Source organism: Blennius ocellaris, assembly GCF_963422515.1.
Source record: "Blennius ocellaris genome assembly, chromosome: 16".
NCBI classification, from domain to species: Eukaryota; Metazoa; Chordata; class Actinopteri; order Blenniiformes; family Blenniidae; genus Blennius; species Blennius ocellaris.
In genome coordinates this window covers 993,369-1,021,002 of record NC_137665.1, presented here as the reverse complement: position 1 = coordinate 1,021,002, position 27,634 = coordinate 993,369, and the positions used below count along the sequence as shown (strand labels likewise).

The following is a 27,634-nucleotide window of genomic DNA, read 5'->3' as shown; positions in this document are numbered from 1 at the left end:
GGTGGGGGGGGTTAGAGAGGAGGAGGAGGAGGAGGAGGGGGTTAGAGAGGAGGAGGAGGAGGGTGGGGGGGTTAGAGAGGAGGAGGAGGAGGTGGAGGTGGGGGGGTTAGAGAGGAGGAGCAGGAGGAGGGAGGGGGGTTAGAGAGGAGGAGCAGGAGGAGGAGGGGGGTTAGAGAGGAGGAGGTGGAGGTGGGGGGGTTAGAGAGAGGAGGAGGAGAAAGAGGGGAGGTTTCGAGAGGAGGAGGAGGAGAAGGAGGGGGGTTTAGAGAGGAGGAGGAGGAGGAGAGGAGGAGGAGCAGCAGGAGGGGGGGTTTAGAGAGGAGGAGGGGGAGGAGAGGAGGAGGAGCAGCAGGAGGGGGGGTTTAGAGAGGAGGAGGGGGAGGAGAGGAGGAGGAGCAGCAGGAGGGGGGTTTAGAGAGGAGGAGGAGGAGAAGGTGGGGGGTTAGAGAGGAGGAGGAGGAGAAAGAGGGGAGGTTTCGAGAGGAGGAGGAGGAGAAGGAGGGGGGTTTAGAGAGGAGGAGGAGGAGGAGAGGAGGAGAGCAGCAGGAGGGGGGGTTTAGAGAGGAGGAGGGGAGAGAGGAGGAGGTGCAGCAGGAGGGGGGTTTAGAGAGGAGGAGGGGGAGGAGAGGAGGAGGTGCAGCAGGAGGGGGGGTTTAGAGAGGAGGAGGGGGAGGAGAGGAGGAGGTGCAGCAGGAGGGGGGGGGGGGGTTTAGAGAGGAGGAGGAGGAGAAGGAGGGGGGTTTAGAGAGGAGGAGGGGGGGAGGTTTCGAGAGGAGGAGGAGGAGCCGGAGAAGGAGGTTTAGAGGAGGAGGAGGAGGAGGAGAGGAGGAGGAGCAGCAGGAGGGGGGGTTTAGAGAGGAGGAGGGGGAGAAGGAGGTTTAGAGGAGGAGCAGGAGGAGGTGGTAGGGCGGCTGACCCCGGCGCGGTGGCGGGGGCCACGAGGCTCAGCGTGGTGTTGAAAGCCTCCAGATCCACCTCGTCCTCCACCTCGGCGCCGCGGCAGGCGCCAGGCAGCGTCACTATGGAGACGGCGATCAGGTGACCCGACACGTCGGTGTGCAGCGTGATGACATCACTCAGGTGAGACTCCACCATGGCGCACTGAGGAGGAGGAAGAGGAGGAGGAGGAGGAGGAGGAGGAAGAGGAAGAGGAAGAAGAGTTTTTAAAGACACTTCACATTAAAAGACCGCTGGAAGCTGCAGGAGAAAAAGGGGCGGAGCCAAAAATAATCCATTGATCAAATCAGGAGTTGCTCTTTTGCACTTTGTGCTTAAACCTGATTAAAGCTTGAACTTATTTAACAACCGAGACTCATTTACTTTTTATTTTGGGATTGTTCAAACAACTATTGTCAATAATGATCTATTTACGGTGTAATAACACAATAATTACTGCGACTTCTTTAACTCTCCGGCTCTTTTCTAACTGTTTTTCAGTCACTTTCTGTTATTATATTTTTCTTTTTACCTAATTCTATTCGGCCTGGAGAAAAACACGTGTACAAACACAAATCAGTTCTAACTTTTCCGTATTCTAAATGCACTTTAATGAGCTCAATTTTTAAATTATTAACCATTTATTCTCCCGTTTTCCTTTTTAGATGAATCTTGATGTCCTGGAGGCGCCGGGGGATAAATGAAGCACTCACAGCTCTGACGAACGCCGTCAGGTGCCCGTCCAGCTGCCGCTCCGCCTGCCGCTCCGCCTGCAGGAAGACTCGCGGGACCCGGATCCTGTACAGGCCGTCCGCCGCCGCCACCTCCTGCGGAATCGCACCAACAACCCCCCCCCTTGGTTACAAACCACAGACGGAGCCCGACGCCTCGTGGCCTGACCCGACGCGTGTCTGCACCTTCAGCCTGGCCCGGTCCTCCTCCGACAGCTGGCCCTGGGTGACGGAGACGCTGGGCTCCCGGCCGGCCTTCAGCAGCAGCGCCCCCCGCTGGGCGAACTTCGCCACGTCGTCTGAGAGAAGCAGGGCAGAGAGGATGTCGACGTTCACGTTTATGTTTTTAAAAGATCAAATCCTGCACAAACTTTGGCCTAAGAAGTTAAGAGACGACTTTACGATTCATATCATAAAGCAAAATCTACTTTCTACCTTAAAAACACTTGACTATAATAAAAACAGTCGTGTTTGTTTATTATTTTCTATGGATTCTAAAAACCGTTAAGAGTAGAGCTTTACTCCTCCCCGGGGGGGGGGGAAACACAATCTTACAACAGCTCAAGGTAAAAAAGGTGCAGAACTTATAAAGTTAAGGAATTAAAATATGTAAAAATCTAAACAAGAGCAAAAAGAGCACAAAAAATAGAATATGTACAAATAAAAAAAGAAAACAATCCAGTAAAAAAGAAAAATCCTCTAAAAAAAAAAAAAAAAGAGTAAATTGCCAGGATTGATATACACACAGTGTAGATAGGTAACAATAAGTTATTAAAAGAAAAGTAATATTCAATTAAATATCACGACGACACGAGAAGCGACACTTCTGGAACAGAGACGCAAACACAAGATCTAATTTTCATTAATGTGCCACGTAGTTAAGCGTCTTACAAACTGATCAAACAGTCGACAGAGAAACAAACTAAATGATATTCTATTTCGCCTTTTAGCCTCATATGCAGTCACATAACGTTACATTTCTTTATTTAGGTAATTTCCTCGTCGCTTTTACTCCAATATCATACATTATAATATATTAACAGTGCCGAGCACGTCCGGGTGTGTGTGTGTGTGTGTGTGTGTGTGTGTGTGTGTGTGTGTGTGTGTGTGTGTGTGTGTGTGTGTGTGTGTGTGTGTGCGTGCGTGCGTGCGTGCGTGCGTGCGTGCGTGCGTGCGTGCGTGTTTCTTCTGTTTCCTCCCACAGTCCAAAAACACACATGTGGAGTTAATTGGTGTGAATGTGTGTTTGTCCTGTGAAGGACAGGAGATCTGTCAGATGCCCCCCCCCACCCCCCCCCCCCCCCCCTCCAGTCTGCTGGGACCCTGAACAGGAATTACAGGTAAGATTTTCCATCTTTTTCTTTATTTTCTCTGTTTTATTTACATTTATTCAGTTATTGTCTTTCTACATGTATCCTGAATTCAATTTAAAACAATCACAAGTCAGCCCCTAAACCTGGGCTTAAAATGTAGTTAAATACAAAAAACTAAATACTGTTATTAAAGCTTGAAAAGTTATTTTTTATATATTTGGAGGCTCGTCCATCAATGAGCACAACACTGGTGCGGGTCGTCGGCTAGCACTGCGTTAGCTCCGAGCTAAACCGACCAAACTACCAATAAAACCAACTCACCGACTTCGAAGGAGTGTTCGAGAGGAACAGAGAAACCGCCGAATTCGGTTTCCAGCGAATCGCCGACCTGGAAACAAAACAAAATAAAGCGTAAATTAGCAGTTAGCCTCGCTGCTAGCGTTAGCACGGGGCTGGATGCTAACCGGCTAACACGCTCCGTGACTCGGTATCTGCGGGGAAAAGGAGTGGATAAAACACCCGAGTGGTGACACTCACCCTCCTGCCGTGGTTACAACAGACATGATCCGTACATAGAAACGTGAAAACTGTGGAAAGAAGGGTGATTTTGATAGGAAGAAGACGAGCCATTTTCACAGAATGACAGCGTCAAGCTAACCGGAAACACCACACTGGCTTTTCCGGTTACTGGGCTTTCCAGAACAAAACACTCAAATGAAGCTTGCAGTTTTTTTTTTGTTTTTTTTTTAATTAAACAACATGAGAACAACCCGTTTAACGGATCAAATAAATGTGAATATTGTTTGGACGTCAGAATCTTGAGTCGATGCATTTCTAAAACATAAATATATGATGCAAAAAAACACAACAGAAAACCTATTAGCAAAACAACGTAATTTTTTTAATAGAATTATTCATTGAAATAAAAATCCACTGACTTTCTGCAAAGGTGGAAAAGATTAGTAAACTCGAGCTTACGTTAATTGTGCACTGTTTTGCACTGCTCTGTTATTTAATTTAATTGTATATTTTATTTTATTCTATTTTCTTGTGTATATACTTATTTATTTATGTATGTCGGCACCAGGGTAGACGGCAAAGCAAGAATTTCATTACACTGTGAAACCTGGCTTTTACTGTTGAAATGACAAATAAAACACCTTGAACCTTGAACCTTGAATACAGATGCTTTGTGCGTAGACCGGCAGCTATTATAATAAATACATGAGATATTCTTATTTGGTGTAAAAGGTTAAAAATCTAGCACCATAATTTTTTATGAATTAAAACAAAAACACAAATAATAAAAGCTGCTGTATTGTGAGGTCTATCTATGTTTTAGATGTTGCAGTGAACTCTGGTCTTAAACGATGCCGCATAACTTTATATTTTCTATATATTCACGCATCACATTTGATTTCGGTTCCAATAAGCACCGTCCTGCCTGCAGTCGCACACGGAGGCCCAGCAGAGGCTGCTAACACACCAGAGAAGCCTCCGTCAGCCTCCACCCTCCCCCCCAAAAAAACACCCTTTGAAAGTGCCGTTTCTGTCTCTCTCTCAGCTGAACGATGGATATTTATGGCCTGTGATGAGGTGGAGTCAGCAGTTTGTTTCCCCACGTCTCCCTGAAGTTGTATTTACCTGCTCGTGCTATTAAAGGAGGATTTCTGCAGCGGCACTCGCCCGGATGAGTGTTTTTATTGTGTGACAGACATGTGCTTACATCAGGCCGGAATGGACAGCCGCTCACATCTGAAAGGGCTTTTTACGAGCGGATTTAACCCCCCCCCCCCCACCCCACACAACCCCCCCCCCCCACCCCCCGCTAGAATTTCGTATTTTTATCAGTGTGGATAGCGTGGGCACCGAGTGGTTAGCCGAGGCCGTAAAACCCGAGGAGAGGAGTTGTAGGGGTTATTTAAAACCTTTTATTTGACCGTCGTTAAAACGTTGCCCGTATTGTTTAATGTCGCCACATTTGTACGTCGCCCAGGAGAGGAGCGTGTAAATCTATAAGCAAACGGAGGCCGACGGGGTTCCGCTCGTGTCGGTCCTGTAATTTCTCCAAATAACCTTCTTCATTAATACAAGTCCAGATGATAAAAGTGCATGTGAGGAGACAGATTGTCTGAATATTGATCATAGTACTTGTATAAAACTACACTGTTTTAACTTATTTGGTCCTGGTTTCTATTGGAGGCGCTGCGGCTTTTTTTAGTTGACTTGCACTCATATGTTGTGCTAAAAGTAGATTGCAATTTGAATTTAAGTGTGTTCTTTTGGTCATCTTCAACTCTTATTGTAGAATAGAATAGAATAGAACTTTATTCCTCCCCGGGGGGGGAACACAAACTTACAACAGCTCAAGGTAAAAAGGTGCAGAAATGATAAAATTAAAGAATTAAAATATGTAAATATCTAAACAAGAGCACAAAAAATAGAATATGTAAAAATGAAAAAAATGTGTGATGTCCTGTTATCAATCAGTGGAATAATGGAATAATATAATAATGATGGAATATTTTTTTTTTTAATATGTTTCAAATTTTCTTTTTCATAATAATGTTTTTGGAGGTTTTAAATGGGTTCATCTGGTTTCCAAGTATCATTTTTGTCATTTGTTTGTATCTTTTTTTTAAAAATTTTTTTGTTAAATCTTTACATTTGATGTCTTTCATCCACTTCTCTTCACGTCAGGTTTAATGTTGACTCTGTTTGCGTTTGAGTGCACTTTTATTTTCATCCATTCTTGTCTTTTACATATATATATATATATATATATATGTATATATATATATATATATGCGGAAACATTAGAACTAACTAAATGCACAGGCGGGCATCGTTAACTTCCGGGGGACTAATTTCAGCAGCAGAAGTCGGCATAACACCGTTACCGTGGAAACGAGCCCTAAACTGCCTGAAGGTGTGAACGTCTGTCCGTCCCTGTGGGGCAGTGGAGATATGCGCTATTTCCTCTGCTGGGCGGAGCTTCTGACAATAACAGAGTGACATCACGAGTTGTGCACACGCCCAAGTTGTGTTTACATTATGGAGGATCAGAGTTTTGACCACGAAGAGGCTGAATTGAACCAGATTTCATCATCGTGGTCATTTCAAACCCAGTGATTGATGAAGAAGACACAGAAGGTGGTTCTGCCATCGGTGACCCCGTCTGGAACATGTTTGAGGAAGCAGAAGACGCTTCGTCCTCCATTCGTCCTCGTCTCCTCGCCTCAGCAGCCGCCAGTTTTCACCTTTGAGGCTTTGAGGCTCCTGACTTTTGGAAGAACGACCGGCTTCCTGGATCCAACACGTCCAAGAGCTAGAAGACTGTGGAATCACCGAAGAGTCCAGGTGTTACTTGATCGTCTACTAGCTGCCCGAGCTAGCGGCTAGCGGCGCGAGCTAGCGGCTCCCGCCGCCCGTGCTCCTTTCCTCCTCTCTGGTCTCTTCCAGGCTCAATCTTTCATCAAGGCTCATAAAACGCCGACTAGAACTTCAAAACACTGTAAAAACGTGGATATTTAAGAGGAAACAAGCCGATATAAACACAACAGATGGAGATCTGCACAACTCGTGATGTCACACATAGGCTCCGCCCACAAAGAAGGATTCGCCCGATTTTCTTGGCTGGAGATTCAAAATTGAAATAACTTTGTTATGCAACAACAGTCGGAGAACCTTTATAAGTCGTAGCCCAACTATCGTTTTCTACAAAGTGGTGTTTTCCACTTCATGGCGGGTGAGAGGAAGTACAAAAGGACAGACTTCACGGTTGCCGGGGTCAGTCTTGTCCTTGGTGTGTTCGTGGCGTGTCTTCAGCCCAACAGGTCCGGCGACCGCAGGCCATGAAATGTGGCACATCCCCGTCAGAATTCATGGCTCGTTCTCTCGCCGGCGTCCAAACCTCGACTCCGGCTGCTAATTTAACTGTGGCCGAGGCGGCCAAAGGTCGGTTACAGGGCATAACTGAGACTTGACGGCTCGGGGGTAACTTTAAAAATAAAAAAACAAATCGGAATCAAACCAGAGAGGAACAGAAATGAGCTTCAGGTTTCTGCCAAATGTGATTGATGTGATTTATTTCTCCATGCTTATTCCCGGCTGAGGAGTTCTGCTGACGTGCAATAAAGCCGGCGTGGCGCGACTGAAAGACATCCGTCATCTCAAACTTGAAACTCTTCAAGCATCGAATCACTTGGAAACCAGTTTTGGATCCTGGTGTTTAATCCTCCGATGTTCAGAAGGCGAACAAGTCCGACCTGCTTATTGACACATGACCCGGTTTAACCTCTTACTTTTTATTATCGTTATAACGGGACTCTTTAAAATCTCTTCAGGAAGTGTCAGACTTCATCCTCCTTCGTCTCCATGATTTATGTAAATATCACAGGAAGAAGAAAAATAAAATACCACGACGACAGAAATTCTTAGTAGAAGTTTGCATGTAAAAGTCGTCTGACAAAGTTTAGTAGATTTAAGTTGGTTTCAACTTTAAATCTAAACTTCTAACTGGAACCGTTGTTTTCATATGACGACGGTTCAGTTTAACAAACTGCAACGTTACGCAACTTATGGAATTTTATAATTAAAGTTTATCACGTTGACTGGAACACTAAGAATTACATCAGAATCCATCCATCCATTCATTCATTCATTCATTCATTCAATCATTAATTCATCCATCCACCCATCCATTAATTAAATCATCCATTCATTTTTTCATCCATCCATTCATTCATTCATCCATCCATTCATCCTTGAAAAAAGTTGTCAACAAAATAGTTTGCCTGTTTTTTTTATCACTCAGATTAAACAATAAAGAACAAACTGAAAACTAAAAAAAAAATGACTACAAGAATTCATAACAATTATTAATTTAATATTTGAAAATATGACCCAAACTAAAAACAAAAACTGAATTCTATCAGTGTTTTTTTTTAAATTGATCAATATGACCAAAATGAGAGAAAATAGAATGCAGCAAAAAACATAAAATGAAGTGAAGTAATATGAAATAAGAATGTGATGCTGGTAATGAGACGGTCGACCTGAAAACCCCGGCAGCTGAAGAAAAAGCAGAATAACGAGTAGAAAAGGTGTTTTCCTGCTACGAGTTCCTCTCAGGTCGTCGCCGTCGGACCTCTTCTTACTGTCAACTCGGGTTTCCGAGCTGCGATGAACAAAAAGAGTAATTTAATCTGTGAGCGCTTCAATAAACGCTGCTCATTAAAAAAAGAAAGAAAAAAGTTACCACAATTCTTCGATATGCAAAAAAAGATTTGAAGATGGAAATTAGAAAGTACATCAGAAAATTCAAGACTTGGTCAACATTTGCTTGTTGATTAAATGTGAAATTATTATGATTTAGTTTTTTTAAAGGAGCTTTCCCAGTTGTGTGTTGATGGACGCTTTGCTGCATTCTTGTATTTCTTTTTCTTAATCAATTAAATCTCCAGTTTGTCCAATGAACAAACAAAAAAAACAAAACAATTAGCATATATTTTTTTAGGCTACATGTTTTCTTATGTATATTTAACTCCTCAAGCTAGCGTGAGACGAACGGGGGGGGGGTCGGGGGGGGGGGGGGGGAGGTCGGCCTCGGCTGGCTTATCGAGCTCCTCAGCCAGGCTCCACTAATGCGAGCGTTAAATAACTGCAGTCCTCTGTGACGGATCCTGTAGTTGCTCTCCTGCAGCCACTCTAAATCCTCGATACCTGAACCTCCGCCGCCTCCTCGAGCCCCGTCGTGTTGAAACCCCAGCCCAGGAGCTGCAAAGACTCAAAGTTTCGTAAAGACGCCTCGGCCTCAACCAAGGCGGGTGAATGTGAAGTTCTGATGGAGGCCTAGCGCCGTGTTTCTCCACCTCTGGTGTTTCCTCCAGATCGTCAGCTGAGCCGGGGGAAATTATCACATTTTACATTTTGTTCTAAAACAACCTTTGCTCTCACAGCGACAGTGTGTTGCAGAGTAATCATGTATAAATACTCTTCACCACTAGAGGGCAGCACAGAACTTTGCCGGTGAAATGTAAAGTGACAGACGTCAGTGTGGTTCATCTCCACCTCCTGCTACCATCTTGTATCAAAGTACTGTGTCAGTGACAGTGATGGAGAAGTTTTTGAAAACCAGGATCTCAGCTCTTCATCCATCAGGTCCAGGTTTCACACTGAGGGAGTCACTATTAAAAAAAGTCCTTGCTTTCTGGATTTACTGGATTCCTGTTGATAAAACTTTGATGAGAAAGACTTTGATGTCTTAGATGACAATGACTTTGATGTCTTTGATGAGAAAGACTTTATATTGTTAATAGAGGCTACAGAGTTTAACATTTTAACATGTTCAGGTGGAGGTGGTGGGCCTCCAGAGTTTTACAAACAAAAAACTGTTCCTCGGCTCAAAAAGGTTAAAAAACACTTCCCCAGCAGACTCAAGGACCTTTTATGTCCCCGTTCCAAACGGCTCTCCGGAATCTTCCCCGGGGGGATTTTGTTTTCCTTCAACGTCCGAATCTCAAGTTGCACTTAAGCAGCTGTTCGTCAACTTCCCTTTGTGACTTAAGTTTCCTCTTAAACTCTCAAAGTCTCCAAGAATGTGTATTGTGGCCAAGGTTGCAGCGACACTGGCGACGGGCGCAGAATCCAGAACGGGGCGACGCCAAACCGACGAATAATGGAAAGTTGAGTCGTTTAGATCAGTGTTTTTCTACCTTTTTGAGCCGAGACACACTTTTGTCTTTGGAAAACTCTGGAGTCCCACCACCACCCGGAAATGTTAAAATGTGAAACTCTGCAGCCTCTATGAACAACTGGAGGAAACACCAGAGGTTGAGAAACTCTGGTTTAGAACCGCGGCTCATGATTTAGGTGTTTGACTTTACGTTTGCAGTGAAAGCGTCAACATGTTTATGTGAAGCATGCGGGACACGCCAAGCGTAAACATGCGCGTGCCTGCTGTCAGGCCGCTGACGGGCTGCAGGAGCCCCGCAGGTCGCGACCTCCCTCTAATGTCGGCGACCTTGAAGGCCTCGACCCCGACGGCCATAAAACACTCTGCTGACAGCGACGGCCACGACACGACGAATGGGTTTGTCAGAGTGGCGAGAACTGCAAGGCTGCTGCTGCTCATTGATTTCTCTTGACCCCCCCCCCCACCCCCCCCCCCACCACCCCCAAAGATGAATCTTTGGCGCCCCCCTTTGGAAATCACCATTTTATACCATCTGCTCTCTCTTGATTATCATGGAAAATCTGATTTATTCATTACTTTTGCTGTGATCTGACTGTATGGAAGTAAAACTGTGCTGTCAGATTCTGAATTTCTAACTGAATGTTTTTTTACCATTGAAATCAGACTTTCGATCTTTTTTTGCTTCTGATTTTGATCGTGTGTAAAAATTCAGCTGCAAAAACAATTCAGCCTCAAAAAAATTCAGCTGCAAAAACAATTCAGCCTCAAAAAAATTCAGCTGCAAAAAAATATCAGCTGCAAAAAAAATTCAGCTGCAAAAAAATATCAGCTGCAAAAAAAATCTTCCGCAAAAACAAATTCAGCTGCAAAAAAAATCTTCCGCAAAAACAAATTCAGCTGCAAAAAAAAATTCAACCGCAAAAACAAATTCAGCTGCAAAAAAAATTCAGCTGCCAAAAAAAATTCAGCTGCAAAAAAAAATTCAGCTGCAAAAAAAAATTCTACCGCAAAAAAATTCAGCTGCAAAAAAATATCAGCTGCAAAAAAAATTCAGCTGCAAAAAAATATCAGCTGCAAAAAAAATCTTCCGCAAAAACAAATTCAGCTGCCAAAAAAAAATTCAGCTGCCAAAAAAAATTCAGCTGCAAAAAAAAATTCAGCTGCAAAAAAAAATTCAACCGCAAAAAAAATTCAGTTGCAAAACAGCCAGAATCTCTGTCATCAGGACGATGCAATCAATACCTGTCTCGTTCACCCAACATCCAATCAAGGGAAGCTTTGTTGGTCACGTGACCAGAGCTTGTTATGGCAAAAACAAATTCAGATGTTTTGCAGCTGAATTTGTTTTTGTGGCAGAATTTTTTTTTACAGCTGAATTTTTACACACATTGAATTTTTACACACTGAATATTTTTAGATGTTGAAAAAAAAATCTGAAGCAAAAAAAAAAACCACGTACTTGAAATTCGACAGCTTTTTAAAATTCAAGGTCTGATTTCGATGGCAAAAAAAATTCAGAGTTAGAAATTCGAATTCAGAATCTGACGGCACAGTTTGACTTCCATACGACAGTCAGATTGTCAGGAGCTGCTTAGCGTGGGTGCAGTTTAACGTGGAGCCACCAGGGGCGTAGTGAGTTAATCAGCTGGCAGCCCCCCCCCCCCCCCCCCCCCCCGAGGGCCAGACTGCCTCTCCTTTATGGCTCTGAACCACTTTTACCCCCCTCATGGTGTCTTCCTTCTCCTCTTCAAAGCCCTGCAGGGGTTTCAAGTGACAGTCATTCTGTCCCTCGCCTCCTGCCTTGTTCCACTTGTTGGGGGGGGGGGTTAGGGGGGGTGGTGGTTGAGGGCATAAAAAGGGATGAAGGAGTAAATGCAAAGCAGAGCGACTGACAAGCAGGGAGGAAGACGCTTTCCGAGGAATCCCTATAAACAGACACAGACATGCCTGAGCCCGAGAAGCCAGGTAAGCCGTCCCTCCTGGGATTAACAGAGGAAACTCACTGACCGACTAATTAAAATGAGGAAAAAAAAGAAAAAGTGAGCAGCAGTGTAACAATGACAGCTCCTGATTTACAAGAGGGGGAGAAAAACTAAGTTTTAAAACCAGATCTTTTAACTCTTTCCCAACAAAAACCACTTGATTGTTGGAAGAGTTGCGGCGTCGTTGCATCACAGATCGGCTTCTTTAAGATCATTAGTAGGTTTTCCCTTTTTGTTTCTTAAGGTTTCCCTGCTTGTAATAAAACATTCCTGTCGTGTTTAGATCCTGCATATCTAATTCTTCTTTCAAATAACAGCCAATTCTTCAGTTGGCATACAAATGATTGTGTCATTGGTTAAATTAAAGCTCTTATAAAGACTTTATCCTACTTCTAGCGCTTTGATTTCCCTTTTTCACGGCAATCGAGAAAATATCTGTCTTTTATGAGCACAGATGGTTTGTTTTTCATCACAAATGGTAGAAATAGCAACTATAACGACAAATACAGTGTCTTTACGTCGTATTATATTTGTTTTTATCGATCGCTGAGTTTGTTTGATTCGATTAAAAAAAGCTGGGAATCAAAACGAGAACGAGCCAAATAGTGAGAAATGGATCTCACGAGGTCTTATAAGGAAAAGTCAGAGTGTGAGGGGGAAAATCCTCCGAGGCAGGCGGAGGTCATGGAGGAGAGGATCGGTGGCAGTGATGTTTGACGGAGGTCAAACTTCATCCTGCTGCACCTGATCGTTCCTTTGTTCAGACACAAAGAACATCAAAGGAATGTTTCATTTACTGGGACGTCCTGACATGAGTGGTAAAAACATACATGCAGTGTTAATATATGAAGACACAAACCATTTTTCTGCTTGTGGTATATTGTAAAGGAAAGAAAGTAAATTGTGAACCAGATTTTGCGAAAAAACAACAACTTTTTTACGAAAAACCTGTAAAAACATCAAAGAAAGACAGTTAGAAAAATCATGGGAATTAGTTTTGTTCAAACATTTTAGTCTCAAAGATCAACATATTTTATCTGGGAGAGCTTTTGTATCTAAAATGTGAATATATTTGAGGAAAACTGTTTATTAAAAAAAAAAAAAAAAATGCAATTAATTTCACCCCAAATCCATATTTTCACAAATTGTATTTATGCAATCAATAAAACAACAGAATAGAAAGTTCTTTATTAATCCCTCCGGGGACGGTTCATTCATCAATGTTAAAATGTCCTACGTATAATATTGTGAGAAACAGAGAAGGTGTATTACTGTTTACCCACAATCTATATTACATTGTGAAAAGGAGTTTAGATTGACAGTCCTGCATACATATATATAAACGTTGCCTTGCCTCGCCACCACTAATAGGCCCTTCCCTTTTCCTCCTCTGCACCATAAACTGCGTTAAGCGACGGCGGCGGTTTAATTCAGTCATTCAGTCCACGAACATTAACCGACCGACGCCACGACACCGCCACATGCGACGCGTCGTAAGGCGTCCTGAGGGTCGCAACGCTCCAGCGGCTCCGCGGACGGCGAGCTCAAAGTGCCGTAAATCCTCGGCGGGAATGAATGAATGCATGTGGGTGGGTGGTGGGTGGAGGGAGGGGTGGAGGAGGAGGAGGGGGGGGGGTGAAAGGAGGAGGTAACACGTTATAAGATGAGCGGGATGATCTGCCGGCTGAAGTCAGGTGTGCCTCGCCTCGTATCTCTGCACCTCAGACTCCAAATCTGTTTGACCCTGATTACCTCCCTCATCCCACCCCCCCGTGTCTTCGCCCGCCTGACGTTCCGCATTCGGCGTTGAGGAACTCGGGAGTTTTCACAACTCCTGGTTTCCAACATGGCTGCTTAGCAAAATAACCCTCAGCGATCTCTCTCTCGCTCTCTTTTTGCTCGCGGAGCTTCGTTCAAAGTCAAAGTGTCCTCAAAAGTCTGCTTTTAGAGACGCAGCGACCGACGCCTCTCCCCTCCCGAGGAGCTTACACCCTCTCCCTTTTTTTATTCTCCCGTCGTGCAGTAATTCCATCCCTACATTTCGTTATACCTCGCCGATGCCACGCCAGTCCAGTGTCCTGACATCACACGTATTATGTTCCCCACACCACGCCGCCGCCTCCTCCGAGGCTCCTCTTGTTCAAGTGTTTCCACCCAGACCCAGATCCTTGCCCCCGTGCTGAACCTCGTCACACGTCCTCACCCCCCCCCCCTCTGCCACTGTCGATCAGCTGGTCGCGGCTCATGTGAACCCCCCCGGGATGTCTTGTGCCGCACCCTGGAGGGTAGGGTAGGGTAGGGGGGTAGAGGGGGGGCTCTTGAAGCCTTGGCGATCTGCACGGAGCACGCATCTCAATAAACAGCCACAAGAATAGTTCTCAAGTGTGAGGGTGACGGCCTTGTGGATCCACAGGGTGTGAGACGCCGCTGGGTTGGGGGGGTAGGGGGGGGGTAGGCGCCCTATAATATCCTTGTTGACCCACATAGGAAGAAGACACACGCAGACTAACAAATACACACTTCAGTCTTTGTAAGACCTTTGCTTTAACGGAGCGTATTCCTCTTTTACCCCCCCGATCCAACCCTTCCATGAGACCCTCAGTGAAAGACTGAGTTTGACGGGTAGTTCAAAGACTTTCGCGAAACTTCTGAACTGCATTTCGTGGCTTTCTGCCACTTTCCACCTCTGAAGTGGGTTTGATTTCCCCGTCGTACCCCGTCTACGGGTCAAAGAGTCCCGACACCGAGCTCCGGGGGGGCTCCTGGTGGCGTTTCAGCACTTCACCGTCAGCGTGTGAATGTGTGAGTGGCTGTGGGTGTGAATGTGTGGATGTGACTGATCACCCAAACTAGGGGTTGCGCCGATTGACCAGTATCGGGTGGTGTGACTGCTTGGAGTACTCGTACTCGTGAACGCGCCGCGATACGGTGACGCCGTGTGTCCCCAGCAGGTACACCAGAGAGAATCGGACAAAAGTAAGACACCCTTTAAATGAAGTTTTGCCCAAAGTATAAAGAGGAGGCTAAAGATAGTTCTGACAACATTAGTAACTCAATCAGCAGCGACATCTGAACCAGCAGAGTACACGCTGCCCTGTGCATACTGTAGACATAGTAGTGGAACTTGGAGCCTTCAAGGCCGTACCGACATAGTTCACGTCAACACGTACCGTTTGAAGTATAACTTAGACTCGCATTTAATAAGTACTCGTATCTGCTAGTACTCATGCTTGTACTCGTCCTTTAATAAAGTGGTATCGGTCCATCCCTGACGGAAACATGTTGAGACCACCGGAGTGGTAAAACGTGCTTAATGAGTACTTTACAAAGACTTGAAAGAGACAAGAGACCAAATCGTACGACATAAGACAGTGTCTCTGTACATTTTCTCCGTAAAGTAGAGCAGGTTTGTTGAAACATTAGAATAAACAGTGGTTTGCAGGATATTTGTACCTGTAGACTCTCTTGTCTCCCACGTGATCGATGGAGACCCGTCCAGGGCGTATCCTCCCCCCGGCCTCACCGAGCTGGGATTGGATGGGATGGATGGCTGGATGGATGGATGGATGGATGGATGGATGGATGGCTGGATGGATGGATGGATGGATGGATGGATGGATGGATGGATGGATGGCTGGATGGATGGATGGATGGGCTGGATGGATGGATGGATGGATGGATGGATGGATGGATGGGCTGGATGGATGGATGGATGGATGGATGGATGGATGGGCTGGATGGATGGATGGATGGATGGATGGATGGATGGATGGATGGATGGATGGACTCCTTCCCTAAAAAAAAAAAAACCCCACTGAAGCCACTGAAACACGAGCCTCCAGTGTAAAATCAGCAGGAAGTTTGTCACGTCTGCTGCAGTTTCTTGCAAAAGTCTTCATTTGATGATTCTCCACATGTGCACATTTCACAAGCTAAGCACCAGTGACGCCTCGGGGCCTCCCCTGTGACACCCTGCGCCCCCCCATAGGGCCTCCCCTGTGACACCCTGCGCCCCCCCCCCCCCATAGGACCTCCCCTGTGATACCCTGCGCCCCCACATAGGGCCTTCCCTGTGACACCCTGCGCCCCCCCATAGGACCTCCCCTGTGACACCCTGCGCCCCCCCATAGGGCCTCCCCTGTGACACCCTGCGCCCCCCCCCCCATAGGACCTCCCCTGTGACACCCTGCGCCCCCCCCATAGGGCCTCCCCTGTGACACCCTGCGCCCCCCATAGGGCCTCCCCTGTGATACCCTGCGCCCCCCCATAGGGCCTCCCCTGTGATACCCTGCGCCCCCCCCCCCCCATAGGGTCTCCCCTGTGACACCCTGTGCCCCCCCCATAGGGCCTCCCCTGTGACACCCTGCGCCCCCCCATAGGGCCTCCCCTGTGATACCCTGCGCCCCCCCATAGGACCTCCCCTGTGATACCCTGCGCCCCCCCATAGGACCTCCCCTGTGATACCCTGCGCCCCCCCCATAGGGCCTTCCCTGTGACACCCTGCGCCCCCCCCATAGGACCTCCCCTGTGACACCCTGCGCCCCCCCATAGGGCCTCCCCTGTGACACCCTGCGCCCCCCCATAGGACCTCCCCTGTGATACCCTGCGCCCCCCCATAGGGCCTCCCCTGTGACACCCTGCGCCCCCCCATAGGACCTCCCCTGTGATACCCTGCGCCCCCCCATAGGGCCTCCCCTGTGATACCCTGCGCCCCCCCCCCCCATAGGGTCTCCCCTGTGATACCCTGCGCCCCCCCCCCCCCCCATAGGGCCTCCCCTGTGATACCCTGCGCCCCCCATAGGGCGTTTCCCAGAGCCAATTCTCCAGAGAGGATGTCTGCCATGAAATATCTCATGAGAAGAAATTGCACAATACAAACGTTGGCTATACGTAGCATGCTCTGCACCATTCCTCTATGATCCTTCCTGTTGTCGCTGTGGACGGCTCTGTTTCTTCCCTGCAACGAGCCGCTCACACAATACCTCGACCTTGTGCAGCGGAGTTGCAGGGTTCCAGGGTGGCGGTTCCACTGGCGCCGCTCCATCGCTGAGCGCACAGGAATAACAACACAATTGTTAATTACCAGGGGTATTGCCAGGGGCAAACATCTCTACCCAAACAACCCCCCCCTCCCCCCCCACCCCCCCCCCCCCCTCCCTCTCCTGTCAGGACGGGGCCAATTGGTAGAGCCGACTCGTACTGGAACTTCACTCAGTTATTTGTGAATAAATCTGAGGCCCCATTTACACCATTTTCCATTTTTCCAAGTGGAAAACGGCAAACCTCCGTTCTGTTTAGGTCAGGGGGGGTCAAACTCATTTTAGTTGAGGGGCCACGTCCACCCTGATCTGACCTCTGGAGGCCCAACAAGTCAAACTTAACATATTAAACTGCAGATATGGACAAATGTCAAAGTCTTTCCTTCTTTTGATCCTTTTGTAACTGTAAGAATTTACCAGTCTATTCTGAAATATACATATTAAAGGAAATCAGATATTATTATATTTGAAAAAAAAAAACCCTCAGTCACCTTATCTGGATCTCATATTCGGGATTAAAACAATTTGTCATCATCTGGAAATTGTTTTGAGTTTACGTGTCTAAAGTGTCATTTCACATAAGTTGGACTCATTGTTTTATTGTGAAAGGGGTTGTGTTATGTGACCTCCACAGACGCATTAATGTCGGGAGTCAAATTCTGACTGGTTTTGAATGTCATTTTTGCCGATCGAGTGTTTTTAGATCAGCCTCTGTCAGTTTTCATATTTATACTTCATAAATCACCCGGCGGCCGGATTAGATGGTCCGGCGGGCCGGTTCTGGCCCCCGGGCCGCATGTTGGACACCCCTGGTTTAGGGTGTTCATTAACACCGGGACGGTGCTCGGAGCCACAGGAAATACAACTCTTAAAAAAAAAAAAGAAAAGTTTGACGCAGTCTTTGTGTAAAAACAGAGGAAAACACAACAACGCGGCCACACGTCCTCGGAGCTCGTCCATACGGTGGATTTGCCTTTTGTTTTGGCGATTTTTGAACACTTTGGTCCGTGAGGCCAAAAGTCTCCAGGTTCTGACTCACGCTTAACAAGAAGTCTGTTTAAACTACGCAGCTCAAACGCTCAAATCACTTTCTTCAGTACTACTACTGAACTTCGACTTCAGGGAGCTACGAGGCCACGCTTGTCGGGACCTCAACCATTTTCGTGAGTTTCCTCCGGATGCATGTCCGCCCACGCATGCGTTGATACGTTCACATAATATCGCTGCTATTTGAAGACTCATGTTGGTAAAACAGGTGAAATAGTCACAAAAAAAAACAATTGTGGGATTTGTGTGAACGATTTCACACAAATTCAATGAAAATTCAATGAAAATTCAATGAAAAGGACTAGTTGTATGACTCTAATTTAAATATTTGTTATTTACCTCAAAAGTAGGTTATATTAATAGATAAAGCTTAAATTAGCCTTGAAATCGGCTCTCGGTCTGCAGACTGTTGGTGTCAAACCCAGGACATTGGACGGGAGTGTCAAATGTGGCCTCAAGGTCTCATTTAAGTATTTATTTAATGCCATATACTTTAGAACAGTGTGTTTCAACCTTTTTTGAGCCGAGACACACTTTTGTTCTTTGGAAACATCTGGAGGCACACCACCACCTGAAAATGTTAAAAAGTTAAACTCTGTAGCCTCTATTAACAATATAAAGTCTTTCTCATCAAAGTTTGATCAACAGGAATCCAGTAAATCCAGAAACAAGGACTTTTTTTAATAGTGCCTCCCTCAGTGTGAAACCTGGACCTGATGGATGAAGAGCTGAGATCCTGGTTTTCAAAAACTTCTCCATCACTGTCACTGACACAGTACTTTGATACAAGATGGTAGCAGGAGGTGGAGATGAACCACACTGACGTCTGTCACTTTACATTTCACCGGCAAAGTTCTGTGCTGCCCTCTAGTGGCGAAGAGTATTTATACATGATTACTCTGCAACACACTGTGAGAGCAAAGGTTTTTTAGAACAAAATGTGAAATGTGATAATTTCCCACGACTCAGCTGACGACCTGGAGGAAACACCAGAGGTTGAGAAACACTGCTTTAGAAAAAGTTAACAAAAAAACACGTCATAAATGTAATAAGGGCATGTTAGGAGCTATAAAATAGTATTAGGGGTAAAGTTGCAGAAGTACTAATACTTTAAAGGTCCCTGGATGGGTTCTGTGCAGCTTGATCTAATTCAGGGTCACGGGGCAACCTTTACTCAAACCCCCCCCCCCCCCCCCAGCCCCCCCCCCCCGGCCCCCCCCGACCCGACGGGGCTCCAAGCGGGAACATCTTAAAGTATGCGGTGCGAGCGCCAGCCGCGACATCACTCTGCCGTCCCCCGAGGCCGTCCGATCCGGTTCAGCTCAACCGCCGCGATTCTGCAGGAAAACCCGATAGCGTCTCTCTCCGGCCCAACTTCCTCTCGGGTCTTTGTCAGATGGAGCTCAGGTCACAGGGGTCGAGGAGGAGAAGGTCCAACGACGAGGAGCAGAAGCTACAAGTCCTCCAACGCGAGTATCTGATCCTCCACTCCCCCCGGTGTTCCCTTTCTTTGGGCCTGTGTTGTCCTGGACTCCTCCAGCTTGATTACTCAGCCTTTATTTTTAGGCCCACTTACATTAGACTAATGTGAGATGAAAAATAAGCTTGGCTGTGCCCACTTATAAATATCTTCGCAAAAGTCTTGTGCTTCTACGGTAGCAATTAGTGACCCGGGGGGGTCAGCGTCAACGACTTCTAAAAAAGGAGTGAAAACGGGTGCTAAAGCGTCGTTTTTGATCTTATCAGCCGCTTTGAGCTGTTCCGTACTAACAAGCCTCAGATCTGCTGTGGAGCAGCAGGACGCGCTGTGGTGGTGTTCATATTTGTGTTTCAATAAAATGTCATCGTGGCAGATTTTAGTGCTGCAGGTTGATTGTTTTTATTGTTTGAATGTTTTTATCTTGCCTCTTATATTTGTATTTCAACGTACAGCACTTTGTCTCAGCTACGGCTGCTTAAAGCGCTTTATTAATAAAGTTGAGTTGAGTAAAAAACAAACAAACAAAAAAACAAAACAGCCGAGGTGTTGCAGATATTTTTGTGTCCAAACTCGAAGAATCCCCGACGAACCAGTTGAAAGCGGTGAAAAGCGTCTCGAACCGACAGGACAATCCCGCGGCTCTTTGTGAAACTGGACTCCGGAGCTTCTGTTCATCCGTCTTCTTGTTTTTCGCAGAGTCGCAGTTGTTTGAGTGGAAGGTTAAACCTCGACTCACCCTCGCTAGGCATCGGCGTGGAGGAAGGCTAATTCCATGTCTCACACACACACACACACACACACACCCCCCCCTCCCTTGGGAAGACCCTGCACGCCGCCCTACAACCGGTCCAGTGTAGCATTACCTCATACCAGGCCGTCATCAGGTTCCTGCATGGCGGCTTGACGGTCCTGGACAGATGCAACGGTGAAGCAACTGCTCCGCGACGAGATGTTGCTCATCGGGACATTCCCGGTCCCGGCCCGACGGGGGCGCCGCGCGAGGCAAGGCCTCGGCTGTGCCGCGGGGACACGCAGGCACAATGAATGGAAACGCCGGCGTGGATGACGGCTTTACTGCGCCGCTTAATTCCGTCTTTGTTTACGGCGGATTCCTCGAATTAGCCGGATCGCTTCATTCACACGATGACAATTCATTCCGATTGTCAGGGAAAGCTTAGACGCCATTACCCCCAAAAATCTTTAGCTTTATCCCGCCGTAAATCTCCAACCCTCGCGTGCGGCGGAGGCGGCGGCGGCGGAGGAAGCGTGGCGGGGGGGGGGGCAAGGCGCGCGGTGGAATCCAAACAAGTCGTAATTCTTCCCATCGTCGCCGTGACCCTGTGTTATATACAGCCGTCCCTCCGCTCCACCTTCCCTCCGCTCCACCTTCCCTCCGCTCCACCTTCCCTCCGCTCGCCCGGCGAGTCGAATCCCTCCGGTCCGTCAACACAACAGGCTTAATGCGCGACCGCGACGGCGCGCCAGATGGCGGGCGTGTCGGCGAACCTCCGGAGCTTGAACATTATTAGTGACCTTTCTCTGGGTGCTAAAGACTCTGTAGGGCTCCGGCACTCGCCTTGCCCGGGATCCAGATGAAATGAAGCAAGGAAAAGAAGAGAGGGAGAGAGAGAGAGAGAGAGAGAGGGAGAGAACAGGCAGCGAGTATCATTTCATCACTTCTGCGATGACATAACGGCACATCAATCACTGACGGGTTGTGTAAAAACAAGGCTGACGGCGCGGCGACGTGGAGGCTGAACTCCCCGATCAGAGAGCCGATTGTGAAGGGTTCGTCGTAAAGCCGCCGGCTATCTGTGCGCGGTGACGTCTTCCGATGAGTCGTTTCGGCCGCCGGCTCTGTTTACTATCGGAGGGACGCCCGGGAGGCGGCGGCGGCGGCACCCGGACGTCCATAAAACCACAAATCCCCCGATGAGCGGACGCTATGCAGACTGCAGCTGATTGGTTTTGGTTCGTAACGACTGACGTGTGACACGTTCAGTTCACGATTTTAAAATCTCGTGTGGCGCACGGCAGTAACGTGACGTAGTTAAAGGGCTGCGTGATGTCACGACCTGCTGCGACGGCGTTCGTCTCCCCTGCAGAAGTCAAAACGACTCGTCCTGCCCGACACTGGGAACGGCCGTTCGGAGTTGCGCCGAGGCTTTTTCACCTCGATAACTCCAATCACACTGTTTAGCTGCGCGAAGATTCTCGCTAGTCGACAGCGGTTGAATTAGAAGTTCTGGCATCGAGAAGAACCAACAGCAAACTGGGGAGCGAATGCTGATTAAGGCTGCTAATGCATGACGGTTCCTGTGGACGCTCAGCTTATTGCTGGACAGCCGCTCACTTTGCTCTTCCACCTGGAAGGACTTTAGTGAAATTAACTGTTAGCGTTTTTGAAACCCGACGCCTGAACTGCCACCAAGTGTTTGACCCATGAGCAGGACAAAGACAAGCGTCTTCCTCTTTTTTTTTTTTTAACATGTTTATTTGTCAAGCATATTGATTGTACACACAGGTGACAGAAAACAAGGGTAGTTACTCTTGCTTGTTTTTTATTTTTTTCCCCCCCCACAGCCCCCCCCCCCCCAACAATAATAGGAAGAAAAAAAAGAAAAAAAAAGAAGGAATAATTACACACACACATTACACACTACAATAAAAAAGAAAAAAAAATAATAAGAGGTATTTACACATACACACACAACATGAAAGGTTACAAAAATTATAATTAAATAGTTAACAAAAATAAAAATAAAAAATAATGAAGAAAAAAAAAAATAAATAATAATAATAATTACACACACACACATACAGTCATATGTGTTATGAAGTAGCTAGGAAAGAAGATAGAAAGAGTAGTAAAAAGCAAAGACAAAAGGTAAAATGAATAAAATAATAATAATAATAACAAATAATACAAGAATACAAGAAATATAAAAAGAAAAAGCAAACAAAAAAACCTAGTGATTAGATTTCATATCCAAGATTTCAGGTAAAAAAGCTTAAAAAAATGTATAAAAAATACGAGTACAAATAAATAAATAAAGAAAAAGTTCATCACACCACGAGTGTCCGTTGTGTATCCTTGGGAGTTGTTGTCGTGGCGATGTGAAAACCAAAAGAGGAAACAAAGACAAGCGTCTTCTTCTAATGCTGCTATTGCCTCACAGCCTCCTGGGATAATGTCCCTGGACGTGTGCTTTCAGAATGGATCCAAGGAGTTCCAGGAAATAGTAACAGTGGTTTCCCACCTATGCATGTTGCAGAACCTGCAAACTGCTCTTGAACCGCGACTTTACCGGAATAAAACGTTTGTCGGTCTACCTGTCACATAGAAATACGGCTCTGGAGGTGAACGTTACAACATTAGTTTATAAATCATGCACACAAAGTACCTTTCACAACGTCTGCTGAGGTTCACGTGGGAGAAAGAAAATCCTTTAAAATATTCAAAATATTCTTTTTTTTCCTGCTTGCCGGAGCTCAGCGGCCCAAAACAAAAAGTAGGTCGTCCACGTTTGCAAAAGACCTCGTCTTTATTTCCCCGGTCGCATCACTGGACTTTAAACTGCGAGTTCCTCTTCGCCGTGCGGGAGAACCTCCGTCCTGGAGAACCTCCGTCCTGGAGAACCTCCGTCCTGGAGAACCTCCGTCCTGGAGGCCTTATTTACAGGACGATGTCCTGGAGGTCTTATTTACAGGAGAACCTCCATCCTGGAGGTCTTATTTACAGGAGAACCTCCGTCCTGGAGGTCTTATTTACAGGAGAACCTCCGTCCTGGAGGTCTTATTTACAGGAGAACCTCCATCCTGGAGGTCTTATTTACAGGACGACGTCCTGGAGGTCTTATTTACAGGAGAACCTCCGTCCTGGAGGTCTTATTTACAGGAGAACCTCCATCCTGGAGGTCTTATTTACAGGAGAACCTCCGTCCTGGAGGTCTTATTTACAGGAGAACCTCCATCCTGGAGGTCTTATTTACAGGACGACGTCCTGGAGGTCTTATTTACAGGAGAACCTCCGTCCTGGAGGTCTTATTTACAGGAGAACCTCCATCCTGGAGGTCTTATTTACAGGACGACGTCCTGGAGGTCTTATTTACAGGAGAACCTCCGTCCTGGAGGTCTTATTTACAGGAGAACCTCCATCCTGGAGGTCTTATTTACAGGAGAACCTCCGTCCTGGAGGTCTTATTTACAGGAGAACCTCCATCCTGGAGGTCTTATTTACAGGACGACGTCCTGGAGGTCTTATTTACAGGAGAACCTCCGTCCTGGAGGTCTTATTTACAGGAGAACCTCCATCCTGGAGGTCTTATTTACAGGACGACGTCCTGGAGGTCTTATTTACAGGAGAACCTCCGTCCTGGAGGTCTTATTTACAGGAGAACCTCCATCCTGGAGGTCTTATCTACAGGACGACGTCCTGGAGGTCTTATTTACAGGAGAACCTCCGTCCTGGAGGTCTTATTTACAGGAGAACCTCCGTCCTGGAGGTCTTATTTACAGGAGAACCTCCATCCTGGAGGTCTTATCTACAGGACGACGTCCTGGAGGTCTTATTTACAGGAGAACCTCCGTCCTGGAGGTCTTATTTACAGGAGAACCTCCGTCCTGGAGGTCTTATTTACAGGAGAACCTCCATCCTGGAGGTCTTATTTACAGGAGAACCTCAGTCACCATGAGAACTGACGTTTTTTTTTTTTTTGCAACACAAGTTTTTTGGTGCATTCGCACTCAGCGAATGCTCAACACATTGCCAGTGAAGAAACAGATCAGCATGATGATCACGAATGCACGCGTTAAAACATTTAAGGTGACCCAATTTAAAACTGTGTCAAAAAAAAAAAAGGGGGGAAAAAAAAGGAAGAAATCGATTTCACGGCGCTGCGGCTTGTGCTTATTATTTCCGTCACTGACGATCGCTGGAATTACTGGAATCTCTCCCCTTTGATGTCTCTGGGCTCCGTCACCATCTGCGTGTGAGGCAACTCTTAATTGCCCCTCTGGATTTACTCATTTACCTTCTCCTCCTACACGCCGCCGCGCTCGGGTCGGCGGCGCTGTCAAATTAACTTGGCAAACGATGGGGCGGTGGGGGAGGGGCGGTGGGGGCGATGGGGGGGGGAGGGCGGGGAGCTTAAGCGTACCCCGATTGTGCCCGACAGCGCGGCTCTCCGTCCTCCGACGTAGAAACGCTGAAGCTCCATCAGTCGCGCTCCGCCCCCGGACTGGACGCCTGCCAGGAGCCGGCGACGCCACCGATTCTCCACGTTTCCTTATAAATAGCCCGTTTGAATATTAATCTCCCTTTTCATACTCCCCCGCCAATTTTCTGCATTTATATTATTATATATATATATATATGTATTTATGTATTTGTGTTGCGTATTTCAACACAAAAAACACTCTCAGTCACGCCGTCCCGCGGTTTTAAATGGCGGCGGAGCGGCGGCATGCGATCACGGAGTCAGAACGGAGTGAGTTGCTGTATAAAAGTGGGATTAAGGTGCTCTTTAGGCATTCAGGGATTCCCTGTTCAATAGCGTCCAAATACGCGTAGAAATGGGAGCGGATTGGAGTTCTAGCCGGTGAACGTGGCGGCGATCCGGCTGCTGCAGCTCAACCTGGGTTTTCATCACCATTTAATTACGTTTGGTGAAAATGTGAGGCGACGTTCTTTTGGGTCAAACTGCCAGATATCTTTTAAAATGTGACATCATGGGTTAGACTGTTTGATCCTGATTCGCTAAAAAAACCCCAAAAGTGCTAAATTGCATGTAAATCGATTGTTCTTTATGTTAATGTGCACGTTTGTGGCTGATCGACTACGAATGACTCCATGTGCAAACATCCATCCATCTTCTGCTGTGCGGCTCCTCCATGCGCAAACATGGGGTCTTTAAAAGAAGGTTTTTATGTGCGTTCGTCCACGTTTACCGAAGAATAATGTGATGAAAGTCTGAGGCTGCTTGTCGGATTTGCCACGGAGTGATTGGATGAAATATGGAGGAGCGTTTCAGTAAATAAATCAGAATCTGGTCGAAACGATAGAAAAATATAAGTTTGGGAAACAAAGTCCAAAACCAAAACTCGACTTTTTCAGGAGAAAGGAAGAAAATAAAGTAAATACATGCTGCTGGTGGGAAACGGGGGCAAGAGAAAGAGCACTGTTATTCAGAAGAACGACGACGTGCTGTATGTATATATGTAATATATATATATATATATATATATATATATATGAGATGCCTTGGGTGTGGGATGTTATGTAATATTTGGCGACGCACAGATGTTAACATTTCTTTCTTTCTTATTTCCTACCCGGTCCCTCCGGGCTTCTCTTCAGTCGCCACGTGCCGACAGCCGGGCGTTTGGCGTCTTCTGGAAACGTTAAGTTTAGTGCCTGGCACAAGGTTCGGTCCATATATGTCGCGGGGACGATTCCCGCGGGGCGACTTGGCTCTGGACTTTTCAGGTTTATTTCAAGACATTTTGCCTCCGACTCCAGAAAGTAAGCTATAGCCGCCGCCGCCGCCGCGTAACACGACCCGGTGGCCTCACGCCGCAGGATCGCCCACCGACCCTGCAATAGCGCGCCGCGAGCGGCGGGAAATTACGCGACGGCAGATTGGCGTGGGGCCCCCGGGGGGGGGTCTCTAGTTAACACGTCTGCTGGTGCCATAGCTGACGGTTGTAGACGCGCTTAAAGTCCCAGTGAAATGTAACACGCTACTTTGCAAAAAACGATAGTTGTGGTTCTACTTGTAAGGTTCCTCCGACTCTGCCCCTCCACTGTTGTCGCATAACAAAGTTATTTGAATTTAGAATCTCCAGCCGAGGAAGTCGGGGGAATCCTTCTTCGTGGGCGGAGCCTATGTGTGACATCACGAGTTGTGTAGATCTCGATCTGTTGTGTTTATATCGGCTTGTTTCCTCTTAAAGATCTAAGTTTTTACAGTGTTTTGAAGTTATAGTCGGCGTTTTATGAGCCTTGATGAAAGATTGAGCCTGGAAGAGACCAGAGAGGAGGAAAGGAGCACGGGCGGCGGGAGCCGCTAGCTCGGGCGGCTAGCGGCTAGCAGGAGCCGCTAGCTCGGGCGGCTAGTAGACCATCAAGTCACACCTGGACTCATCTCCGGTGATTCCACAGTCTTCTCGCTCTTGGACGTGTTGGATCCAGGAAGCCGGTCGTTCTGCCAAAAGTCCGGAGCCTCAAAGCCTCAAAGGTGAAAAGTGGCGGCTGCTGAGGCGAGGAGACGAGGACGAATGGAGGACGAAGCGTCTTCTGCTTCCTCAAACATGTTCCAGACGGGGTCACCGATGGCAGAACCACCTTCTGGGTCTTCTTCATCAATCACTGAGTTTGAAATGACCACGATGATGAAATCTGGTTCAATTCAGCCTCTTCGTGGTCAAAACTCTGATCCTCCATAATGTAAACACAACTTGGGCGTGTGCACAACTCGTGATGTCACTCTGTTATTGTCAGAAGCTCCGCCCAGCAGAGGAAATAGCGCCGTTTATCGGCTAGTTTCTCTCAGATTGTCGCGTTTTAACATTTGACCTTCAGCCAGTTAGCAGGAAAACGTTCTAGAAGAGACACCAGAGAGTTCTGGAGGTGGAACCTTCATTTCACTGGGACTTTAAGTGACTCGACGTCTCCTGCAGCTCTGCGACACCGAGCTGCAGCAGAAGCAACAAAAAAAAACCAGGACGTGCTTTTCCTCGGCGGCGGCGGCGGCGCTGGACGTTTCCCCTCCGTGTTTAAAGGGACAGCCGGCCAGCGTCGGAGAAAAGTCCACGTGGGGAATCCGAGGTTTGGCTTTGTTCAGTGATGAGAGAGAAAGATTTCAAGATTCCAATGTTTGGCTCGGCCCCCAAGTCCTCGGGCTTAACGGCCCGGACGAGCGCGAGACTCGCGCAACGAAAGGAAGACGGGGGAAATGTCAAGAGAGATTAACGAAGCACATTCCACTGAGGTTACCCTTCAAAAGCAAAGCGGGAAGGGAGAAGGAGGGAGACAGATGGAGGGAGAGCGGAGGAGAGGCTGGAGGAGGAGGAGGAGGAGGAGGAGGAGCACAACCTGCCGGCCGGCGCGTCTCTGCTGCTGACGCTGCGCAGATTTTCATCTTTTCACCGAGTCACGCCAGAATCGCTAAAACCAGCTCGCAAACAATCACTGTCATGAAATCGACGTTCCTGAGCGTCGATTGTTTATGTTTTCCTCACTATGTAGAAGTAGCTGCTTTCTGTTTCTGTGCTGCTGTAATTCCTCACGAGCAGCAGCCAACCATTAGCGTTAGCATTAGCCAGCGCTGGGATGCAGTTATCATTTCAGTAAACTCACTGGCCCCCAGATTATAGAGCATCTTCCTCCTCTAATCCAGATTATAGAGC

The 27,634-nt window shown here is 47.0% G+C and overlaps 2 protein-coding genes across 2 annotated transcripts in view; one reads left to right on the top strand and one right to left on the bottom strand.

Annotated features, from left to right (window-relative positions):
• The window catches only part of emc10 (ER membrane protein complex subunit 10), a gene marked incomplete at its 3' end in the record, with an annotated part of 20,704 nt that extends 17,048 nt beyond the window's left edge, over positions 1-3,656 (bottom strand). Inside the window, exons 1-5 of the mRNA XM_080511843.1 lie at positions 3,518-3,656; positions 3,302-3,368; positions 1,854-1,966; positions 1,650-1,763; positions 917-1,101 (exon numbers count right to left, since the gene is read on the bottom strand). Coding sequence (XP_080367969.1) covers positions 917-1,101; positions 1,650-1,763; positions 1,854-1,966; positions 3,302-3,368; positions 3,518-3,610 — 572 coding nt within the window. The 5' untranslated portion in view covers positions 3,611-3,656. The remainder of the gene's footprint in view (positions 1-916; positions 1,102-1,649; positions 1,764-1,853; positions 1,967-3,301; positions 3,369-3,517) is intronic.
• Positions 3,657-11,509: 7,853 nt separating this feature from the next.
• LOC308141635 (myosin-binding protein C, fast-type-like) overlaps positions 11,510-27,634 on the top strand; it is a gene marked incomplete at its 3' end in the record, with an annotated part of 72,298 nt that continues 56,173 nt past the window's right edge. Inside the window, exon 1 of the mRNA XM_080511842.1 lies at positions 11,510-11,642. Within this exon, the coding sequence (XP_080367968.1) occupies positions 11,621-11,642 (22 nt within the window). The 5' untranslated portion in view covers positions 11,510-11,620. The remainder of the gene's footprint in view (positions 11,643-27,634) is intronic.